This window comes from Diabrotica virgifera, chromosome 7, assembly GCF_917563875.1.
Source record: "Diabrotica virgifera virgifera chromosome 7, PGI_DIABVI_V3a".
In the NCBI taxonomy this organism is placed as follows: Eukaryota; Metazoa; Arthropoda; class Insecta; order Coleoptera; family Chrysomelidae; genus Diabrotica; species Diabrotica virgifera.
Window position 1 is genome coordinate 245616449 of NC_065449.1, and position 24259 is coordinate 245640707.

The 24259-nt window shown below is 32.9% G+C and overlaps 2 protein-coding genes across 2 annotated transcripts in view; both read left to right on the forward strand.

Moving 5' to 3' along the window:
- LOC114329575 (NF-X1-type zinc finger protein NFXL1) overlaps positions 1 to 9505 on the forward strand; it is a 35428-nt gene extending 25923 nt beyond the window's left edge. The window contains exons 10-11 of the mRNA XM_050655687.1: positions 4780 to 5010; positions 9031 to 9505. Of these exons, the coding sequence (XP_050511644.1) occupies positions 4780 to 5010; positions 9031 to 9450 (651 nt within the window). The 3' untranslated portion in view covers positions 9451 to 9505. The remainder of the gene's footprint in view (positions 1 to 4779; positions 5011 to 9030) is intronic.
- Positions 9506 to 16483: 6978 nt separating this feature from the next.
- Positions 16484 to 24259, forward strand: part of LOC114329584 (uncharacterized) — a 29341-nt gene continuing 21565 nt past the window's right edge. Inside the window, exon 1 of the mRNA XM_028278753.2 lies at positions 16484 to 16643. Coding sequence (XP_028134554.2) covers positions 16584 to 16643 — 60 coding nt within the window. The 5' untranslated portion in view covers positions 16484 to 16583. The remainder of the gene's footprint in view (positions 16644 to 24259) is intronic.

Sequence of the window (24259 nt, forward strand, 5' to 3'; positions counted from 1 at the left end):
TTTGTCTAATTTTTTAATGAATTTGCTGAAAACTCCAGAAGTGGGTACCCTGAGTACCAGGTACTCCGTAGATCACTTCTGATGTCATATTCGTCGTTAACGACCCCCAAAAACCCCGAAGTAATGATTTTTGACTAATTTTTTAATGAATTTGCCGAAAACTTCACAAGACGAGGTAAACGGTAGGTACCCTGGGCACCGGGTACTCCGGAGATCACTTTAGACATCATATTCTCATTTCTAACTCATTTTCGCCGATAATTGACGAGTTTTGAATTTTTTTATTGTCTGTTTGAGATGCACTTTAAGAATGCATTTTTTGTATGCAGTTTTTTAATATTATATCATAGCTCGGGGTCACAAAGTTTCCTAGCGCATTCACGAATCGAGTGCAAAAAGAATTATTAAGATCCGTCTAATCTTAAGTTACGAATATCGGGAGAGTGATTCATCGTTTAAATGCGGAATATCCTCAAATTTAAATTTACACAGCGGCCCACGAAAACTACCTGTTCAATTTGCGTTTCCTCATAAGAAATCAGAGAATCTATAATTACTACATTTATTTGTGCTTCTCTATAGAAAACTTACCCACCGGCTGTCATACAGTGTAGCCGATTGTTGTTCACAAGAAGCATTTATGGTCATACCATACAGAACCTGAATTCTAGACGCAGCTCACGCAACGATTATTACTGTCATAAAAATACCAAAAAACATGATTTGGCAACTTACAAAATATTGCAGGGTTCCCTCACAGCCGGCCACAAGATATAAAACAAGAAATCCACAAAAAACCAGTTTGTTCTCGGCAACAAACTTGCAATACGTTTCATATTATATGCGTTCATTTACACTGGCGTTTCTAGCGGGAATTGGATCGTTGTATTTTGTGATTAGATTTAATTTGTGTGGTATAAGTTTATGTACTTATTTTAAAGTGAATTTTTAGTCATATTCTGCTTCTGGTGGTAGTTCATGTGTTACATTTTGTGATTATATTTTGCGAAGTTGAATTTTGTGGTGATTAAACTGAGTGTTATTGGAGTTTATCGTTTTATAGTGAATTTTTAGTCATATTCTGCTTCTGGCGGTAATGCTTGTATTAGTTGTGTTGCATTTTGTGATTACATTTTGTGCAGTCGAAGTTTGTGGTGATTAAACTGAGTGTTATTGGAGTTTATCGTTTTATAGTGAATTTTTAGTTATATTCTGTGATTATTAAAATACAATGGACGAACAACCAAGTTGTTCTAAGAGAAGACAGCCAAATTCTGATTTTGATTCCAAAAATGAAAAGCCGCAAAAGAGACGGAAAATGTTAACGTTAGAAGAGAAGGTATTGATACGAAACGTTTATGAAGGAATTGTCGGCAGAAAAATGGCATTAGATGTTAGCCAAGCGGTCGACATTTGTAGCAGTTTAACAAAAGTATCCGTTAGCTCTGTTTATCGTGTGCTTAAAAATACATCGGAAAATAAGCAAGAAAAAGTTAAAACTAGAGGTCGAAAAAACATAGTTTTAGATGATGCGACAAAAAATATTATACGTCAAAAAATTCATTCAATTTATTTTCGGAGTGAAATTCCAACATTGAAAAAAATTTCTCAAGAGCTCGAAAATGATGACCGTTTGCCAAAGATATCTCGTAGAATATTAATCAGGACTATGCGCAAAATGAACTTTCGATATGTGAAACGCAACAGAAAAAGCATGCTATTGGAAAAAAATGAAATTATTGTGTGGAGAAGAAAATATTTAGACAAAATACGCAAAATACGCAACACCGGACGGAAAGTGTACTATATGGATGAAACCTGGATTAACGAAGGTCATACAGTTAAAAAAGTTTGGCAAGATTTAAATATCAAAAGTAAACGCGAAGCATTTATAGAAGGCTGGTCTACAGGATTGAAAGCTCCATCAGGAAAGGGACGGCGTTTAATTATTACCCATATAGGAAGTGATACAGGATTTCTAGATGATGGTTTGCTTCTATTTGAGTCCAGAAAAACAGGAGGAGATTATCATGAAGAAATGACTTCCGAAGTATTTGAGCAATGGTTTAAGAGAATCTTACCAAAATTAGAACCTGGGTCTGTGGTTGTTATGGACAATGCGCCATATCATAGCCGCAGACTAGAACAATTACCGACGACGGCATGGCGGAAAGGGAGAATCCAAGAATGGCTTACAGAAAAAGGAATTGCATACGAAGAATCAATGCTCAAAATTCAGCTACTTGACATTGCACCATTAAGGAAAATGGAATATCTGAAATACGCTGTGGATGAAACTGCAAAAGATTATGGTGTCAAATTTCTACGTCTACCACCTTATCATTGCGAACTTAATCCCATTGAACTTATCTGGGCGCAAGTGAAAGGAGAAGTAGCACGCAATAACAAAACGTACAAATTAAACGAAGTTAAGGAACTTCTGACACAAGCCATCCTCCATGTAACTCCTGAAAAATGGGCTAAATGTATAGGTCACATAGTTAAAGAAGAACATCGTATGTGGGAACTTGACATTCATATGGAAGTTTTAATAGAACCAATTATAATGACACCAGGTGAAGATGACAGCGATAGCAGCACTGCATCTTCAGATTTAGATAGCAATTAATATTTTCTAATAGTTTAGTAAGTTTATAGTGTTTAGGGTTTGTGTTAAAATAATTAGAATAGCATAATGTTTTGTTATATAAGAAATTATATTTATTTTGTTTTTATATAATTTTATTTTGATTTGTTTTATATTGTTTTGAAGTTTTTAAATTAAGTTTTTTGTTCATTTTATTTAATGGGAAAATATGGCTCTTGGCAAACACCCATTTAAAAAAAGTAACGCGCCATAAGACATACCTCTTGGGTGGTGTGGAAATTGTCTTAAATATTTTTTTGATTAATTGTTCAACTATTTAAGTACAGGTCACGTCAATATACGTTTTAGCGTAACTTCTGCGACCCGCGACTAGCCGGGTAGCATCAACAAGCTTTCTGCAAATTTACTTGTTTTTTATAGCTTTTTGCTTTCTGTATTTTTAGGGGAATGTAGAAAATAAACCACAAAATATATATTCATATATTTAATTTACTGACATATGTTTCGATATGCAGTATATTTACTTTTCTATAACTTTTAGCTTGTGGTATTCTTCATTTTTATGAAGACTGTTGGAAATAAGCCACAATATATTAATTTATTTACATGTTTAATTTACTGACGTTTCGATCTCTAGTCCAGAGATTGCTTTCAAAGTTAGAAAAAAAAAATAGAAAATAAATAACGTAAGATTATATAAATATATAATAAACAAATAATATAAATATAACTATTATTTATATCTTTGAAAACGGTTTTTGGATATGGAGATCGAAACGCCAGTAAAATCCTGTAAATAAAAATATATTGTGACCAATTTTAACAAGTAATATTTAAAAATATAATATAATTAACGTTGAAATAAAAGTGAGTGTACGCCACTGGATCTTCATGCGTCTTTCCGCGCTTCCCCACCTTTAAAGGATTATGTCACTTTCCCCATATTCGTAACTTAAGCAGTCGTTTTTTTTTTCGGAGGTTCAGTGCTTTATTGCTTCGACTATATGTTGATGACTCTGATAATAGAAGCGAAAATTAGAGAACTAAAAAGAAATGATTAAAATACAAAGTATATGTTAATATCAAGGAAAAATTATTGTCATAGAGATAATATAAGATTAACCAATGTACATTCCAAAAAGTACAGGGAATTAGTATCTAGGAGTAACACTGACAGCTCAAACGATAGAGGCGCAGAGATATCTGAAAGCGTGAAGCGGACAATAGTCAATGGAGCATATTGGAAATACCAAAGGCTTAGAATATCGATAATGATACAATTATTTCGCACAACTTTGTGACAAATGAAGTAAACCAAATTTAATATCGTCGGTATGTCGTAAATGTCGTTCAATTTAATACTTTTAAGTTTGCAGTCTTCAATTTAAACACAACCACTGTTTGGTTTTGTGATGTGTAACGTGGTCGTTGCATTTGTTGCTCCATTTTAAGACATTTATTTAGAATCAAAACATTACAAATGATAAGATAATTAGTCTTAATTACTACTCGTTAATTTCGTTAATAAAATATATTTTAAACCTACGTAGGTTCGGGTTGATGTGACGATATCTGGTACATGAATGAATACAACCGACGATCGCGTGGATTATGAATAATTACATTTATTAATATGAAACGGACATAAAGGAGAGGAAAGCTCGCTCAGCTGGCCAGCGGAAAAGACATGTTGGTAAATACGATCACCGCTCGGCATAAGGATAGGTAAAAGGAAATCCGTCGGATTCGTTCAACACACCAAAACGACGGCGGAAAATCGTCGGGATAACTCACCTCTTATACCTCGTTGTTGTTTATTATTCTTCGATCAACGCCCCAAGAATAATAATCAACTAGGCTTTTCGTTCCGACTTTTATATCGTCCGAGACGGTACAAAAACACGTTTTACTTAATTCATTGGCGTACTCTAGACGATAAAATTATATTATCGTCACAAATTATTATCGCAACTTCAAAGGTCACTGAAGATGAACTGATAAGTCCGAAAACGTTCGTTTTGAACTCGTTCGTGTAATCCATTTGGATTTTTTAAATTTAAGTACTTATACCAATTACACCAGATTTTTTTTTACTTCGGTTTTAATTTTTTTTATATTTAATACCAGTCAATAGAGATCTGTTTAAATACAATATTTATTTTACGTTTTAGGCAGGAGCAAATTGCGAGAAATGCGAAAATAGTTGCAGCAAACAACGCCCTGAGGGTTGTACACATGCATGCCCGAAACCGTGTCATCCAGGAGACTGTCCACCTTGCAAAACAATGATTAGAATCAAATGCTACTGTGGCCTTAATCAGCCCTACGTCACTTGCGCTGATTGGTTGAACGAAGAGAAAAAAGAGGAGTTACAGACGTGCGGTAACCAATGTCCTAAAAATGTAAGTAAAGATTAAAATATTTTCTATAAAATAAATCAATATATGACGTACATCTAAGGCTCTATCCAATCGCCATTTTTGTCGGTCCGTCCATAGGTTTTCCCATATTTCCCTGTCTCCCATTTCCCAATGTATGCCTTCTTTCTAGCAAAGTCGAGATCTTCCTCTTTTCCTTCTACCATGAGGTTGCCATGTTAGGACTTGTTGTAGAAGTCGATCTTCGGGCATTCCTTGGACATGTCCATACCATCTTAGTTCTAGTTGCTCTTCTTCTTCTTTTTGTATAGACATGCCCCGGCTATCTGTTTTTTCAATGTGCCTCCAGTAAGTTGTCTTCCCACTGATCGTCTTCCTATTGGTGAACCGTCTCTCGCCGTCCTTACTACTCTATTTGTTGTTATTCGGCTTATGTGGTCATTCCCATTATGTGGCCAGTTATTAATGTTACCCATCGATTTTTCGAAGGGTTTTCATATCGGCTGTTTCGAGCAATCTTTTTGTAAAACTTTAAAAAGGGGGTAAATCCTGTAGTTGGCTGTATACCTTCAATATAACAACGTGGAATGAAGTAAACACTTCTGTTGTATGTAGGCATATGGATTTATTAAAAAAATCCTTAAAATTTATCCACAAGGGAGTGGAAGTACCAAACGTTTTCGGTCAAACTGACCATCATCAGTGTAAACGTCCAGAGTACAAGTAATTGTAACTAGCCACTTGAATAGGTGTAAAAACCTCTAAATTACATTATTGTTACATTATATATTAAAAAGTTTTGGACATTAAGTCGATGTCTTAAGATTTTAAAGATCACGTGGATGTACTTCATCCTTGCTCGAAAATTGCACAAGGTAAGTACTTGTGTTCAAGTGAGAGTTGGTTGGTAACCTCTCACTTGAACACAAGTACTTACTTTGTGCAATTTTCGAGCAAGGATGAAATACATTCACATGTGATCTGTAAAATCTTAAGACATCGACTTCATGTCGACCACTTTTTAATATAGAATGTAACAATGATGTAATTTAGAGGTTTTTAAAGGTACCTATTGAAGTGGCTAGTTTCAATTACTTGTACACTGGACGTTTACACTGATGATGGGCAGATTGACCGAAAACGTTTTGTACTTTCACTCCCTTGTTGATAAATTTTAAGGATTTTTTTAATAAATTCATATGCCTACATACAACAGAAGTGTTTACTTCATTCCACGTTGCAATCTTTTTGTCTTTTCTGTGTCAGGTCGAGTTTCTGTCGCATGTGTCATTATTGGCCTGATGACTGTTTTGTAAATTTTGTCTTTCATTTCTTTTCAGATATCTTTATTTCTCCGTATTGTGTCATTCAGGCATCCTGCGGCTCTGTTAGCTCTATTCACTTTATCTTTCACTTCTTTTTCGACCTTTCCGCAACTAGATAGTGTAATGCTTAAATTTTTAAACTCCACCACTTCTAGTTATGGTTATATATTAATATCTTTTATTATTTTATGATTTGATTTAATGTCATTGATTTATGTTAATGATTTAAATTAAATCAAATTATATAATATTATATAAGACATTAGTATATATTGTCATTTGTATCATGTAAAATTGTAATTGTTAAGTTGTAAAGCCTTAGGCCTACAAGGCCTGTGGAGCATATTAAATAAATAAATATTATTTTATGATTAACTTTCATGATTTCTCTTATTCTACTGTTAGTACCTCTCGATTTCCCTGTCTAATATCTCCAGAAAACTATTTTCGTTGCTCCAAGCTTTCTCTTGTATCACTCCTTTCTTAGCAATTTCTCCATTTCATATTTTTCTGTTAATTTTTGTGATTTCACTACTCCAAATGTTGTCTTGGTCTTTAAGGTACTACTTACTACACTTTAGAAGACCAAAAATAATCATTTCTTTCAAGAATTTTTTCTCAGAACCTTTATTAAAAATGAACATAAAACTTCTTACATATTAATATCTAACTCTTAGACAGTACAAAAAATATATCTTTTTTCATTTTTGCGTGTACACTAACATTGTAGAGGGCGAAACAGTCGAAGCCTCGAAAAATGATGGCGGACAGTTAATCTCAGGATTGGGATATCTGAAACAATAAAATCGTACAGCATTTGAAAAAGGAAGGTTTCTTACGTGACAATTTACCATAATTTGACCAAAAAATAAAAAATAAATATTTTTGAACCATGAAAAACTGAAGAAAAACAGGCAATTTTTTCACAAAATTTTTTCAGATTTCCGTAAAATCTTTTTTTTTGCGGAATTTTTCACTAGTGGTGGTAAATTGTCACGTAAGAAACCTTCCTTTTACTTTTTTCGAGGCCTCGACTTTAGCGCCCTCTACAATATTAGTGTACGTGCATAGATGAAAAGAAATACATTTTTTGTATTCTCTTAGAGTTAGATATTAATATGTAAAAAGTTTTATGTTCATTTTGAATAAAGGTTCTGAGAAAAAAAAAAAGAATGTGTGTGTACTTTGTACGCACGTAAGAAGTTATACTTTTATTATTATGATTTCAACGAAATTAATATACTTAACAGGTTATTTGTATTTTATTTAAATATTAAACTGACTTTCTTTACCTACCATATTTAAAAAAAATTATTAAAACGATACCAAAAATAAAAAAAAAATGAATCGTCCGGGATTTGAACCCGGGATCTCTTGATCTCCGGTCACACGCTCTACCACTGAATTCCTTTTGCTTTGACAGGTTACAAGATTTCTAATACATACTGACAAATTTAATAGACCAAGTGAAGTATACAAAAATACTTTAAATATACTTACTATTATTAGAAAATATCTTATTCCCGAGGAAGACAAATCCAAAGACACAAAAATTATAATAAATAATACATTTACTAAGAACACTAATATATCCTTTTAATGACTTATTTGCGCTGACAGCGCTTGAAATAGCATATCTTGAAAGATTAGCAACGAAATACATACTGTGTGCGCATGCGCCCGGCATTATAAAATTTCACTCTCGATCGTAAAGAAGTATAACTTCAAAAATCTTGAAAAATGCTTATTTTTGATCTTCTAAAGTGTACTAATACCTTAATAAGTTATGATCACTGCCACAATAACGATTTATTCCATGGATGATGTTTTTGTTCATCAATTCGACTTTTATTATACCTATGGGTTTTTAGTTCGTGTGCATCCAAATTTGATTTCCCATTGTTCATGTATCAACATATTTATCATTTCTGGACTTTTCTTTAGCTTTACTTTGGTGTTTTCCAATTTGTCTTGTTTTTGTCCATTGTTTCCAGGTTTCTTATTATTTCATCCACCATCCCTGCTTGTATCTTTTATCTAAATGTCTTAATAAGAAGTGTTTTATTGGTTGCCTATTTTAATGCTTACTAGGCTCAAAAAAGTCGACTCCTTAGAATGTCAGTGTGTTGTTTATTCAATACACTGATAAGAACTGAAATAAGCTTCAATAGGTGCTTGCGTTGTTATATTTTACCTGTTGATTCTTTTGAAGCTGACTCACTACATGCTCACACCAAGAGATGCTAGATACAGCCCGAGATTTTCAGTTATGTTTCGGAAAATCGCATTTGTGATGGTGATGAGACACTCAGGGCGTCTATCAATTTCAATATCTTCTTTGTAACAATAATACTGTAATAAAACGAGCGATTTCGTATTTATTTACGACTTTATTATTTATTTATACAAGTTTTCTTTACAAATATCTAGCTTAAACTAACTCTATTTACAAATCTGTCCGTATTTATATATGCGATACAGTTATTATGGAACATTCCAGAAATATCCGCGCCCATCTCGATATATCTCCCATCTCTATACCACTCGATCCATTGTATGTCGGCACGCCTACGTGAGGTACGTTCCAGAACTCTCGCCGACGCCGCGAAGATTCGATTACGTCATTCTCTTGTGTACCTTTATACGGGGGTCGGCCAAGAATTCTCTTTCGTTAGAATACATTGTATAACTTGTCATAATAATATTTTAATTTTTTTAGTACGAATGCGGCCACAGATGCAAATCCAACTGCCACCCAGGCCCATGTCCGAACGCCGACCAATGTAAAAAGAAAGTAAAAGTGTCCTGCAAATGCAAAAGAATAAAGAAAGAGTTCTCTTGTGAGACTGTTCGCAAAAACGAGGCGGTCGTACCATGCGATGAAGTGTGCGAGGCGAAAAAAGAGGAAAACAGAAAACTAAGACAAGCGGCCGAAGAACAAAAAAGAATCGAAGAGGAGGCGAAAAATAAGAAAGAGTTAGAAAAGTACCAAAAGATGTTCGAAGGCAAAAAGAAGAGTAAAGAAAGACGACGATATGATGACGAAGTGGAAGATAGTTTTATTAAGAAATATTTATATGTAATATTAGCTGTTTTGTTCCTAGTTATTTCAGGTGTGGTGTATTTTGCACTTTTGTAATGTTAAGTAGGTCAATATTTGTCACTTTCAAGTCAATAAATACAATGTTTTTATATCTGATGTTTTCTTGAAGGATTGACTGGTGCTTAGAATGGTACTATTTTGGCACCAAAAAGACAAATTAATGACAGCATACAATGACTATCTAAAATTAGCCGAGCTCGTAAATCAAAGGTCAAATAAAATTTTAATACACTTTCAGTCCAGTGACGCGTACACGCGTCCAAATATGACTATTGTTATGCTCTGTATTTTCTCTCTGTTATGAGATTGATCAGCATATTCTTATTTCGATTAATTAATTAATTTTTAATTCTGCTATCTCCTTTTTTAACAAAATTTTCGTTTAAATAATCCGTTAATAATAATTCTTACTATTATATAAAAAAAAACAAAATTTACTTTTCACCTTTTTCACCTTAAAAATTAAACAAATATGGTATGTGATATAAACAACTCTCTCCTTTTCACAAATAATCTGACTAACCTTTTTTTTTTCTCTTCTTTACTTCTTCTCTTGGATTAGGTAGTCCTCGTTTCTCCCACACGTGCTCCTCGGATGCTGCGACGATCCTTCTCGTCCAAACTGCTTCACAAACAAAAGCACTCGCTCGAAATCTCTGCTCGATATCTTATGCAAATTGATACCAACCGGCTACTCGTTTCAAACAGAAACAGGAATCTCTTCGGACACAAGGAGATTTAACTTCTCAACTCGATCAACGATTTTGTTTAAACACGATTCTGCTTACACGGCCGCCAACTTCACCACTTTACACAGATTTCTTACTTTTCAAAAATTGGACTGCTCTCTCCAGATCTTCATTACAAAGTGAAACTTTTTTTTTCCTCAAACTCAGACTCAAACACTCTATTCTCTATCCATCCGTCTCTCTCGCCAATCACAAAAAATCCTCTCTACACATTACAGCCCTACTTTGATTTCTTAAGAACAAATTATTTTTGTATAAAGCTTTTTCGTTTTGTCAAATTCCAGGTGATACCAAAATTGCTTTTGTGTTTCTACATGCTATAAAAACCCGATATTGTAAAACTCAACAATTGTGTTTACCGTCTTTCCTTCTAAGAAGCATTTATAAACGTCCTATTGTTCACTTCAAAGCGAATACATGTACTTTCTAATCCGATTGTCCGTTCATAGAAACACTAATGCTGAACGATTTTCACTTTCCACGAAACACTGCTTATGACTAACTAATACTATTTACAATTTTTGGCCATATACAGGGCGATGAAAATCTATGATCTCGTGGTCTTTGACATAAATTAATTTTCTAAATTTTTCCCATAAAAATTATATAACACTATATATGACATTATTTTTGCCGGCACAGGAGCTGAGGTTGGAAATATTAAACGGAGTTGAACGGGTTAAGCAATTTGTATTAGGTTTCAAATTTGAATCTTTTCCAAATCAAATTGTAGGTGAATACATATGATTTTTCATAAAAGTGTTAGATTAAAAAATTCTACTGGATCATTGTTTAACCCTTTATTCGTTATGGGTACATATTTCCATATTTGTACCACTTGGTGTTTTCCGTATCTCAATACTCGTGTTAAAATAAGCAAAACCCCTTTTGAAGTAGTAAGAGTGGCAACTCTGCGTGAGATTGTGGTTCCCAGTACGAGCAGCACCATCTACTAGTAATAAATTGAAGTAAAAATAAATATTACAATGTTTTATTATAAAATTATTAGATGCCCTACCGATTTCAGTTTTTTGAAATATTTTTTATTATATACAGGGTGTTAGTAAATAAGTATGAAAAACTTTAGGGGATAATTCTACATGAAAAAATAATGACAGTTTGCTCTATAAACGTATGTCCGCAAATGCTTCGTTTCCAAGATACGGAGTGTTGAAATTTTTATTTCAAACTGCCAATTTTTTTATTGCTCTAAGACCTTTTAAGTTATGAAAATTAAATTTGGTGGGTTTCAAGAGGTAGTTATTGCGCATTTTTTGGCAAACAAATAACAATTTTATATTCATCATTGGGGTGCCTACGGGTAATGGTCTGAATTTTTTTAAAGAAAAAAATAATACGCCACTGAGATATTTAAAATTAAAAATTATTTTTGTATTCCACGTTTAATTTATGATAAAGAACCTTTCTTGTCTTTTTTCATATGGTGCACCGTTTTTATGCAAAAAATAAAACATCTTCGCGCGTATTTTTCATTTCGTAATACATCATCAAGAACTCTCCAATATAATAATGCCAAACTAGAACAATAACAGAAAATATTTCTAAAAAGATTTTAACTATGTGCAAGGCTACAACAAATGTTCAAAATTACCTCCTTTAAAGGTGACAGAGTAATTTTATATTCACCATTGGCGCGCGTACGGGTAATGACCCGAATTTTTTAAAGAAAAAATAGTACGCCACTGAGATATGTCACATTAAAAATCATTTTTGGATTGCTCGTTCAATTTACGACAAAAAATCGTTTTTATCTTTTTTCATATGAGGCACCGTTTTTATGCAAAAAAATAAAATATCTTATCGTTTACAAAGTATTTGAAATAAGTTTCTATGCATATGGAATCTACCTCGAATAATTTGTAAGCGTTAAGATGTTTTATTTTTTTGTATAAGAACGGCGCCGCATATGAAAAAAAGACAAGAATGATTGTTTGTCGTACATTAAACGAGGAATTCAAAAATGATTTTTAATTTTGACGTTTCTCAGTGGGGTACTTTTTTTTCTTTAAAAAATTCAGACCATTAACTGTACGGGCGCCAATGGTGAATATAAAATTATTCTGTCACCTTTAAAGGAGGTAATTTTGAACATTTGTTGTAGCTTTGCACCTAGTTAAAATCTTTTTAGTAAAATTTTCTGTTATGGTTCTACTTTGGTATTATATTGGGAAAAATTGGGAAATGAAAAATACGGGAAAAAATTGGGAAAAATGAAAAATTGGGAAATGAAAAATACGCTCGAAGATGTTTTATTTTTTTCGCATAAAAACGGTGCACCACAGGAAAAAAATACAAGAAAGGTTCTTTTTCATAAATTAAACGTGTAATACGAAAATAATTTTTAATTTGAAATATATCAGGGGCGTACCATTTTTTTTCTTTAAAAAAATTCAGACCATTACCCGTAGGCGCACCAATGATGAATACAAAATTGCTATTTGTTTGTCAAAAAATGCGCAATAACTGCCTCTTAAAACCAACCAAATGTAATTTTCATATCTCAACCGGTCTTAGAGCAATAAAAACATTGGCAGTTTGAAAAAAAAAATCAACACCCTGTATCTCGGAAACAAAGCATTTGCGGACATACGTTTATAGAGCAAACTGCCATTATTTTTTCATGTAGTATCCCTTAAAGTTTTTCGTACTTATTTACTAACACCCTGTATATTTGCGGGATGCTATAGCCTCTGTCACATCCCGCATTTAGATCTCCACCTTTTTCGATCGGACCATTCCCTTCACTGATGGCTCTATCTCTCATTATTTCTTTGATTCCCTCTTTCCATTCTAATGCTGGTCTTCGTCTCTTTCTTCTATTATAGTTTAAGACCTGTTTTAGCAATCGTTCGTCTTTCATTAGTATTACAGGCCCGTACCATAAAAGCTGTTTGGATTCTATTGTATCTACGGTATTGTAAATTCTTCTTATTTCTTCATTTGGGATGTGATCAAATTTGGATATCTGACATGCTCTTGTCGGTGTTCTCGAATTGAGGACCGCTACCTGAACAGCCAAAATAAGTGCACCGAATTACGGACCGTACGAGAGATAGGTAGGTAGGTAGGAACCGTTTCTCTTGGCTACTGATCATATTAACAATATTGTGGTATTTTCGTGTGACACTAATTTAAAATTTATGTGTAATTGTGACAAAGTGTATCTTGATGGAAACGTTTTGAACAATTTTCAAACAGATACTTACATTCGTATTCAAAATGTAAGAACAAAATTGTTAGGCGAAGATTAAACATGTTAACTTCTAAAATGTCGGAATATAATAACGGTTTGTTGAGACGAATAGATTTTGTAAAATTGGCATCATGTTTTCATAAAGTATAAATATTAAATGTAAATATGTGTAAAAATTTTTACGCTTTTATGTTTAAAATATTGTTTCTTAAATAGGCAATAAATATCTACGATTATTGGTATTCGTACTTTTAATAATATTTTATAGGTACCTGAGTATAATGATTTCATTATCAGAAGTCTTGGTCCTCAATTCGTGCGATTTTTTCAGGTATAAAAGTAAACCCTTACTTAAAATTTCATTTTGGTCCTCAATTCGTGTCTGCCCGCTCTTGTTAGGTAGTCTATTTCCAACACTTCCAGTTTTTTCTTTTCTTTCATCGTCATTTGCTAACACTAAGATCCGTACGTCAACATACGTAGGTACTTAAAGATTGTCATTTTTGTGCGTGAACTAATTTTAGGAAACTAAAGTAATGAGTTTAGTGCTTATACCACATTTCGGCCCTGAATTGAAGATATTCGTTATATACTTGTTCCCAATTTCTACTCCCATCCATGGTCGCCCATATAAAAATTTTTAGGGGGGCGGGCAAACGTGAATATGTTGCACATTCCATTTTGTATACTTTGGATGACAATATATAGTTTAAAGCACCTGAAAAGTTAGAGGGCCACGCCCTCCCCTGCCCATGAGTATGGACGCCTATGTTCCCATCCCTGTGCATTTTCTCCACCAGTTGTTTAATGCTTTCTAAATATAGATTTTGAATAGAGTTGGATATAAAAAATAGCCTTGTTTCAAAACTTTTGTGGCAGGAAGTGCGTCTGAAAATTTTATTCTCCATTTTATTTTCTTTTTGTATTTATGTACATGTTCGCTATAGCGTTGATGTATCTTAGACTTGCTTTTGTTATTATTTCAAATAATCTTTTTAAGACTAATTTTCCGACTTCTCTTTTGTCTATAATTTATTATAGATCTGCCAGAAGTTGGATACGACTTTTCACTTAAAGTGGTCTTAAGTAATTAACTGCATTCACTTCAGTAGAGAGGATGCGATACGTCCTTAAGGTTAAGCCCTATACAAGGTTATGCTTTAATATTTTAGGATGAAAGGAATAATAATTTGAGGAAGCTCTCTTTCTGGTTCTTCCAGTCAACCAATTCTTCCAGGATACCGTCAAAACCTCGTACAATTGACATGTCAAGGAAGGGAATTGTATAATTTACCTCCATCTCGTATGTAAATTGTAATAGGGGATTGTATTCATTAAAACCGGAAAGAATATTGTTAATTTGATTAGTGGGTACAGCTTGGATCAAGTCGTCCACATATCTCTTCACAAAAGAAATATTATAATTTAGATGACTGCGGGTCTGTCTTTCTCTTAAATCAAGTCGTCCGAGAGAAAACCAACCAAGCCAATACGGGAGAAATAGAAGATCCCATTGGGGTAGCAAAAACCCAAAAGCCTAGAGATAAAAATTATCATTGAAGACAAAATAGTTGGCATCAAATATCAACTTAACAAGTTCAACTAAGGTTTCCCGTCTAAAAGGACAATGGGTGTAGATCTGATTCCAATGATTAGGGAAGCAAGAACCACATATAAAGGTAAGTTTAAGAGAAATGACACCACATCAAAACTTACTACTTGGAACCCTATAGGTAGTTGGAAGGTATTGACAAATTCGCTGAATTTAAATTTATATAAAATAGAGAACGAAACAAAAATAATCTTCAGATATTAAAATTACGAATTATTTTAAAAATAAAAAAAAGAATGTGTGTACTTTGTACGCACGTAAGAAGTTATACTTCTATTATATGATTTCAACGAAATCTCAATTTTAAAAATTTCAATAGTAAACTAATTTTAATACTTACTACTTTCCAAAACATTTTATTAAAACAATACCAAAAATTAAAAAAATAAAATAAAGTCAAACCTGCCATATCCGGATCAATGTGGCGACAGACCGATCCGGATATCAAGACCACTACTTCTTTTACAGTCTCTGAAACGTTTTCTCCTTCATACATTCCAGTAATCAACGCCGTCAATAACTTTCGTCGATAGACACGTTTTATAGATTCTATAATACATTATTTCGTCATCTTTTAGTTCTTCTTTTAGTGCGTTGTCCAACAGGACTGTCTTTCTCGGGTAGATTTCGGTAGATCCAGACGGCGCAGAACCGTCCGAATATGGTGAGGTCCGGATATGACACTATGGCAGGTATGACTGTAATAAAACACACACAAACACATTGTTGCCAAAAATTTTAACTAAATACGTATTTTCTGAAAAAAATTATATAATAATATACTTACAATCATAAAATGTATAAAAAAAAATAAAAAAATAGTAACTTGCATGGGGATCGAACCGCTTCCCGTCGATCCCGCCGATCGAAAATTAAAGTGCTTTCCCATTGCGCCACCTTCGCGTATCTGTCATGTGGGAATATACACCAGCCGAACGTTTACACCATAAACTTTTGACAGTTTACTTATATGAATTTAATTAAATTAGTTTGATTTTTGTGGAACTAAAGGAATATTTTGTGGAATAACAATATATTAGGTGAATATTGGTAGAAATTTTGATGGTAATCAAATTATGTAAATCAAAGCAATACATACTATTTTGGAGGTAGGTTCATTTTAAATTTTCCAAATAGGTAGGTACCTATGTAATTTTTTATTAGGATACTGAAACATTTACAATTATTACGTACCTACCTGTCGCTTTTAAAAACTATTTAAAAAGTCACTACAATTATAAACTTGCCTTTTTCTCTGCCATCACAACAATAAAAACTAATATACACAACATTTGTTTATCCATAATCTCCATATTGAACACTTAATCAGACCGTACCATAACGTTTGAGCGACTAATACCATACTGTCTGTGTGCGCATGCGCCCGGGAATATAAAAATTCACCCTCGTGTCTAAAGAAGTATAACTTCAAAATTCAATATTACCAAAATTTAAAATCCGGTCCTGTGTCATCTGCACATATAGAATATAGAAAGCACGTTTGAGTAATATGCTTAATTTGAAGACAGATTAGATATTTTTATCATAAACTTTTGGTTATATTCCACGACACTAAATTTATTTTAATTTCGAAATGGACGACAAGATGGTTTTTCGGACGGGGATAGAACTTTCGGAAGTAAAATACAATGGCGTGAGTATTACTACAAGTATTTTTGAAGTTAGGTGTTATTATTATTTGGTAGCCGGTATATTACAGGTAAACATTACATTGAGGATTGAGGTAGGTTTGGAACAATCGAGGTAGGAAAGTTCCTTGAAGAGAACAAAATGTTATTTTTTGAAACATGTTTAAGGTTATAAATAATTGGATAATTTAATAATAGTGCTACGATATGTGTTTTAAAATATTAGCAGCGTGAAAATATTTATTTTTAGCTTTTGGTACTTAGGTATGTTTATTCGAAATTAAATACCTATGTAAAATTGTGTTTTAAGGTTGATCTGAACCCCCCCAAAAATAAACTACACATTCAAAAAATTTGAAAAAAATTGAGAAGGTATATGTGATCACTAGAAGTATTTTGACAAATTTTGAGCAAACTTCATGTTTTCGTTTTCGAAAAAACTCAAAAAAACTCATTTTTTTCAAGTATAAAGCGGGAAAACTAAACATACAATTTTGTTAATTTTCTTACAGCATAAAGATATAATCCTAGGAAATACTTATGAATTTTTTTAAAATTTTTGAATGTACAATTTTGCCACAGTAGGAAAAAATAATATGTTTCGGCTTATAATAAAGCTACCGGTAAGAAATTGGATAAAATTTCAATAACAACATATATAAAACTGTAACAATGGAAAATATTTCCAATAAAATGTTGAATATTTTTTCCTAAACATATGAAAAATCTCGTTAAACAAGAATTATATCTTGAATTGCCGCTAAGAATTTGTGCCGCCATGACATTGCGCCATCTACACCATCGGTAATATTTATGTTCGATAGATAGCAGTGCCTTCTGCTTCAATCGCGTCACACAGAACTTTATCCTAACAGCGTTGCCATATCAATTACTTTGTACAACAAAATGTTTTAATGTTAGTAGGTAATATAAGCCTACTACTATAACGTCTATTTATAACGCATCAACGTGACCTTCTGAAATTAATTTAACTACTTTTGTTGAAATATTTTCAGTCCCCTTGGCCGTATTAGATTTTGATATATAAACCCTAGTTGGCAATTGGCATTTTAATGTTTTTAAGTACCATAAAGTTGTCTTTTTTTATTTGCATTTTTTCATGTATCTCTGAAGCTTTGTATTTGACTATATTTTGAATTGGAATTGGAGCATAGTCTTCATTTGTCACATAGTGTTTCTAATAATACCATCCATGGTATTTCTCTTTTGTCGCACTTTTATGTTTATTAAAGATTTTAATTGAAATTATTACTTTATCTTTAAAATTTTCATTGTCCATTACTTTTTGCATTTGTGGTGAGCTAAATTTAAGGGAAAACAATTGGACGATATGTAAATAGATATGGAGTAAGAGCAGTAAATAACCACTTCTAAAATTAATTGAGGAGAGGTTAAAAATATTTTCACATTCATATTAAAAATAAAAAAGGATCAATATACAAGGAATAATAGGTAACAATCAATTTTAAAAATCTTACATCTATATTGATTTCTTCTCTGTACGAAAACAACAGAAATAAATAAGACAAAAGAAAAATGTGTTGTCACTAAATAATATGTATGTTAAATAAACGTATTGATTAGTCTGATGGAAGTAGAACTTAAAACTGTTATATGGAGCTAATCTGGATCGGTATAAATTAAATGAGAAAGAAAAAAATCTAATAAACAGTTTCTTTAAAAGCAGGAATAGAAAGATTATGGAATATTAGAAAATGAAAACGGCGCGGCAGAATAATCATCGATAAAGAAGTAAAAAGAGGAAACGCGATAACGATATCTGGAACAATTGTTTTATCTGATAAGAAACGAAGAACAGCCAGAAATTGCTATCAAAATAAAAAATATAGTAAAGCAGTGTGGATTGTTTCTGTGTTTGAAAAAGGTTATGGGTTTTTACGACCTTGTCCGGACGGGTCAGTAAGTGACAATAATATTGTGGAAGTTAAATGACTGTATTCATCCCGAGAATATACATCTCTAGAGGCAGCCGAATCCATAAAAACATGTAGCTTGTTAAGTGAATGTCCCTAAAGAAAACAATAACTTCTTCTTTAGCCTGGTTGCATCCACTCCTATACAAAGGCCTCCCATGAGTTCTCCATTCTTCTCTGTTTTGTGCTATTTGGTACCAGTTTCTCCCCACTTTTGCTTTTAAGTCATCTAGCCATCGTCTTTGTGGTCTTCCTCTGCTACGACTATGCTCGCGTGTTCTCCAATGTAAAATGTTTCTCGTCCACCTTTCGTTGTTTTGCCGTGGCACGTGTACTGTCCTATCCAGCTCCATTTCATTTGCGCAATTCTTCCAATAACATATTCCACCTTCGTCCTGTTTCGTACGTCACATTTCGAATATGTTCTCTCAGAGATACTCTTAAGATAGCTCGTTCGATGGCCCTCTGTGTTGTTCTTAATATATTGGCTGATAACCCTGTAAGTGTCACGTCTCCACTCCATAAGTCTTATCTGGTAGAATACAACTGTTGAGTACCCTTTTTTCTAGATTTATTGGTATCTTTTTGTTTTTCAACACATCACTGAGTCTTGCAACTGCTGCCAAGTAATTCAGATTCTTATAGCTATCTCGTCCGTTTGATTTTGATTGTCTAGTTTGATCATGTGACTCTTCGACACTTTCGATCTCACTTCCAACTAAGTCGATTCTGATATTTTGATTTGTCATCACTTTTGTTTTATTTAAATTCATTTTTAAACCGCCTTCCTCAGATTCATGTTTAAGCATCTTTAGTATGTAGATTTGTTCTTCTGTATTGTTGCTTATGAGCACTATGTCATCGGCAAATCTTAGATGACTTCCTTGCGTTATTCATTCCGTTTAATACGGTCCAGAGTTCTATGGAATCGAATGCCCCATTGTACAGCAAAAACAACAATACAAATGAAATATTAACGGTAGGCGGCCAGCAGTCTGAGAGAGTAAAAAATATATTTACTGGGAACGATAATCACAGAAAATAACGATTATACTCCAGAAATAAGAGAGAGAATTGAAAAAGCACGTGCCAACTTCGTGAAAATGAAAAAGATTTTATGCAGCAAAGATCTGATATTGGCCCTCAGAATAAGGCTAATTATAATATGTTATGTATATGGTATGTTAAACAGTAAATGGTTAAGTTTAATTAGTTACCACTATAAACAGACCGGATTAACCGATAATAGTATAAAAGGCCCGGTTTCAGGTAAAATTTATTTTAGGCTTTATTATGGGAGTACCGTCTAGTCAGTGTTAATTGCAAAAGACCAACTCTGTCTACCTCGGTGGCTTATCGCTCCGGGTGGGTCTTAACAATGGGCCAGGTCAGATAAATTTAATAATATTTACGACCGCACTAATTGAACTCAAACCATTTACTGTTGAACAAACCATACACAGTGTGCTTTAATACTAAGGAGCTGAATCATGGACATTAAATCGAAATGCAATAAATCGACGAGCAAGACAGTGAAGAACTAGTTTTGGTGTTAGTGAAATAGTTTTGAGTATTTTTTTCTGTTAACAATGATTTTTAATATCTTTATTATAACCTTTTTGGACCTTATTCTGCGGTATCTCATGAAACTGATTACGCAAAAAGATCTCATGGGAATATTTTTCTCAAGAAACACGATGTTTTCGCCTTGCTTAAACATATTTTGCCGAATTTAAAATCAAAATCCTATTCTTTTCTTCTATTCTTTTTCTATCATACATTGACTTTATTCTCTCAGATATTTTTAGTTCTTAACACGTTGATGAACAGAACGTCTATAGACGACATTTTTAAAATAACGAGTTATGACAAAAAATCGGTAGATTTTTGTAGATTTTTTGTCACATTACATCTACAGATGCATATGAAATATAATACGACATCCATGGTCGTCGTCCACATGTTTACAAAAACATATTGTTTCCATAAAACAAATTTAGCAATTTGGCTATTACACTGGCGGACAAAAAATTTAGGTCACTAGATGAATTATTTGATGCCTTGGATTTCCTAAACCTGTTGTCCGAGTTGAATGATTTTTTTAGTATGTTATAGCTTTATTATTTAAGAATCTTAATGTGTTAATATTGTTGCTAGATAGGTAAATGTCATTTTATACCGGGTGTAACAATCATACTGTGTTTTTCCTTAAAGTTCGGAACACTCTGTGGAATATTATAGTATAGATAAAATATTGAGATTAGAACTCAATTGTAGCCTTAGGCTTTCTTAACATTTTCTTTTCTGATTCATTTGCTTATGTTGGATAATAAAAAAAGTTAGGTACTTTAATAACTAGCCATGTTCTTCATCAATACAGGGTGTTTCTAAATAAGGGCGACAAACTTTAAGGGGTAATTCTACATGAAAAATAATGACAATTTGCGTTATAAACATATGTCCACAAATGCTTAATTTCCGTGATACGGGATGTTGAATTTTTTCTTACCAACTGACGGTTTATTTCTTGCTCTAAAACCGATTGAGATATGCAACTGAAATTTGGTATGTTTTAAGAGGTAGTTATTGCGCATTTTTTGACATACCATTAAGAATTTTATATTCACCATTGGCGTGCATACGGGTATAAATATTTTAGATACATCCCGTATGCACGCCAATGGCGAATATAAAATTCTTAATTGTATGCCAAACAATGCGCAATAACTACCTCTTAAAACCTACCAAATTTCAGTTGCATATCTCAATCGGTTTTAGAGCAACAAATAAACCGTCAGTTGGTAAGAAAAAATTCAACATCCCGTATCACGGAAATTAAGCATTTGTGGACAATGTTTATAAAGCAAACGGTCATTATTTTTTCATGTAGAATTACCACTTAAAGTTTGTCGCCCTTATTTAGAAACACCCTGTATTGATGAAGAACATGGCTAGTTGTTAAAGTACCTAACTTTTTTATTATCCAACATAAGCAAATGAATAAAAAAAGAAAGTGTTAAGAAAGCCTAAGGCTACAATTGAGTTCTAATTTCAATATTTGAGGCGTCCAGAGCAACAGTGGCCTAACCCACATCCCACAATTTTACCAAAATGCTTTTAATACATTAAAGTTATGCATTACTTCAGTGTTTTCAGATGCAGGGTGGCTGAAGCAACCATTGCTTGAACTAGTCTGCATCTGAAAACACTTAAATAAAGAATAACTTTAATGTAATAATATCGTTTTGGTAAAATTGTGGGATGTTTGTTAGGCCACTGTTGCTCTGAGCGCCTCATTTTATCTATGCTATAATATTCCACAGCGTGTTCCGAACTTTAAGGAAAAACACAGTATGATTGTTACACCCGGTATGAAATGACATTTACCTGTCTAGCAAACAATATTAACACATTAAGATTCTTAAATAATAAAGCTATAACATACTAAAAAAATCATTCAAATCGGACAACAGGTTTAGGAAATCCGAGGCATCAAATAATTCATCTAGTGACCTAAATTTTTTGCGCGCCAGTGTATATTCTACTTTGCAAAATTCATATAGTGTCACAACACTTGCTTATACATTTGACGCACTGTCCGTCAACGTGTTAAAAAGTTTATGTATAAACAAAATTTGTGCTAATACATTTTTACAAGATTGCAAGCGGTCATAAAATTTTATTACCATTTTTCAGTGTGAGATAAGAGATGACTAACAACTGGAATATTTAGTTACCGAGAAACATAATATGCAATTAGTCTATGATGTGAGGCCGCTCTCGTCTGAAAAAAATTCTGATTTGGTTTCTTTGCGGATTCCTATTCAAAAATGTATCCTTTAAATAAATCAGAAGGGTGCCGGCGAAATTTTTGGGCAGAAATTGTCTAAACAATGTTTCTAAACAAATTCACAAGATTGGTAATTGGTATTTAGTGTAACTCAATCTGAATATTTCTGAATCTATTTCGATTATGACTGGTCGATGTTGGCTGAGGGGGGGAAACTATGGAGTACGGTTCGGAAGCTTGGGAGTAGTTGCAACTGTGAGCATAGGCGTAACCAGGATGATCCTAAGGGGGGGGGGTTACAACTACTGGAAGGTTTCTGAGGGCTATGGTGTTAAGCGTATAGAGCTCAAAGTATATCCCAATGGGGGGGGGGTTACAACCCCCAAAACCCCCCCCTGGTTACGCCTATGACTGTGAGTTACTCGAAACCCAGCATAGATCGAGGTTGCGCCTTTGCGCCATCTCCTATAAAAGAAAGTAGTTTTATCTTTTAGACTATGAATAAGGTGAATATTGATTTCTTCGGCCAACTCCAGGAGTTTCCCTCATTTACATATGGTGACTGCTTAAGTCCTGTAAACTGTAGGTTGGTTGTTGGTTTTCCACAGTTTTGTCGTGCGATATGATTGGCGTATGTAATTGGTACATTGTAAATAATTAAATAAATAAATAAATTGTTTAAAAAACTATGGTAATAATATTATACAAAATTTAAAGAGAAGTAGTCCCGGTTGTGTGGTAGCTCCCGCATGAAAAATGCTTCCCATTCAGTTTCTCTGGAATTCCTGCTCAAAAATGTCTCCTTTAAACTTTATGAGAAGGGTGCGGGACGGCATTTTTGGGCAGAAATTGTTTAAATAACTTTTTTCTACAACCGTGTTAAAAATGCAATTTTTAGCACTCCATACGAGCGTTAAGAATGCTATTTTAAGGCACTAGTGCTTTAAAATTTTTAAGGCACTGCAGTTAAAAGTGAATTGTCAAATTGTGAAACGTAAAAATATTTATATTTCATATTTAATTTATTAACATTAATATTAATAGTACAACTTGCTCAATTTGAAAAAGGTAGTTTAAAACGTTTTGTAAAATTTAAATTAAACTGTATTATTGCATTTTTAACACGTTTGTAGAAAAAACTATTAAAATTTGTTAGAATATACTTACAACAATAAAAGTAGATGTTATTCTATATTTTGTTATGTTATGATTTACGTATTGACAATATAGACGGTTTTGATGTAATGTCAAGAAAAATATAAAAATGGAATGTCAGTCAAGTTCAAGTAAAAGTTTTTGTAGGTATTGTCATTGTCCTGTAAATGAGAATGAATAAATTATAATTGTTGATATATAAGACGTTTGTAGAAAAAATATTGTATGATATACGTGTTAAAAAGTACATTTTTAAGGCACTTTAATGTGAATTGCAGAATTCGCTTCGCTGATTCTGCAAACTTTCACATGCCTGCCTTAAACGTGTACTTTTAAACTTTTAACACTTATATCATAAATAACTATTAAATTTTATTTTTAACGCGCATAATTAACAAGTAAAAAACGATTTATTTTTGAAATAAGCCCCGGTTACCCAGCAAAATCTTAAAATTAAATGTTTAAGCTTCGATTTTAGGCACTTGTCAACTACAAAAATAATAATAATTATCAGTTTTCAAGCCTCTAACTCGAATATGCGTATGTTCGCATTTTTCAGATTTTAAATCGCTTATAACTCAAAAACTGTGAACTTGTCAGAAAAATGAAAACAAACTTTTTTATTTAGTATTACCCTAAAAACCTGAAAAAATATTTTCCCGTGCAAAATAGAAGATTGTTGAAATAGAACCTGCCGCATCGGCATTAAAATTGGATGGAC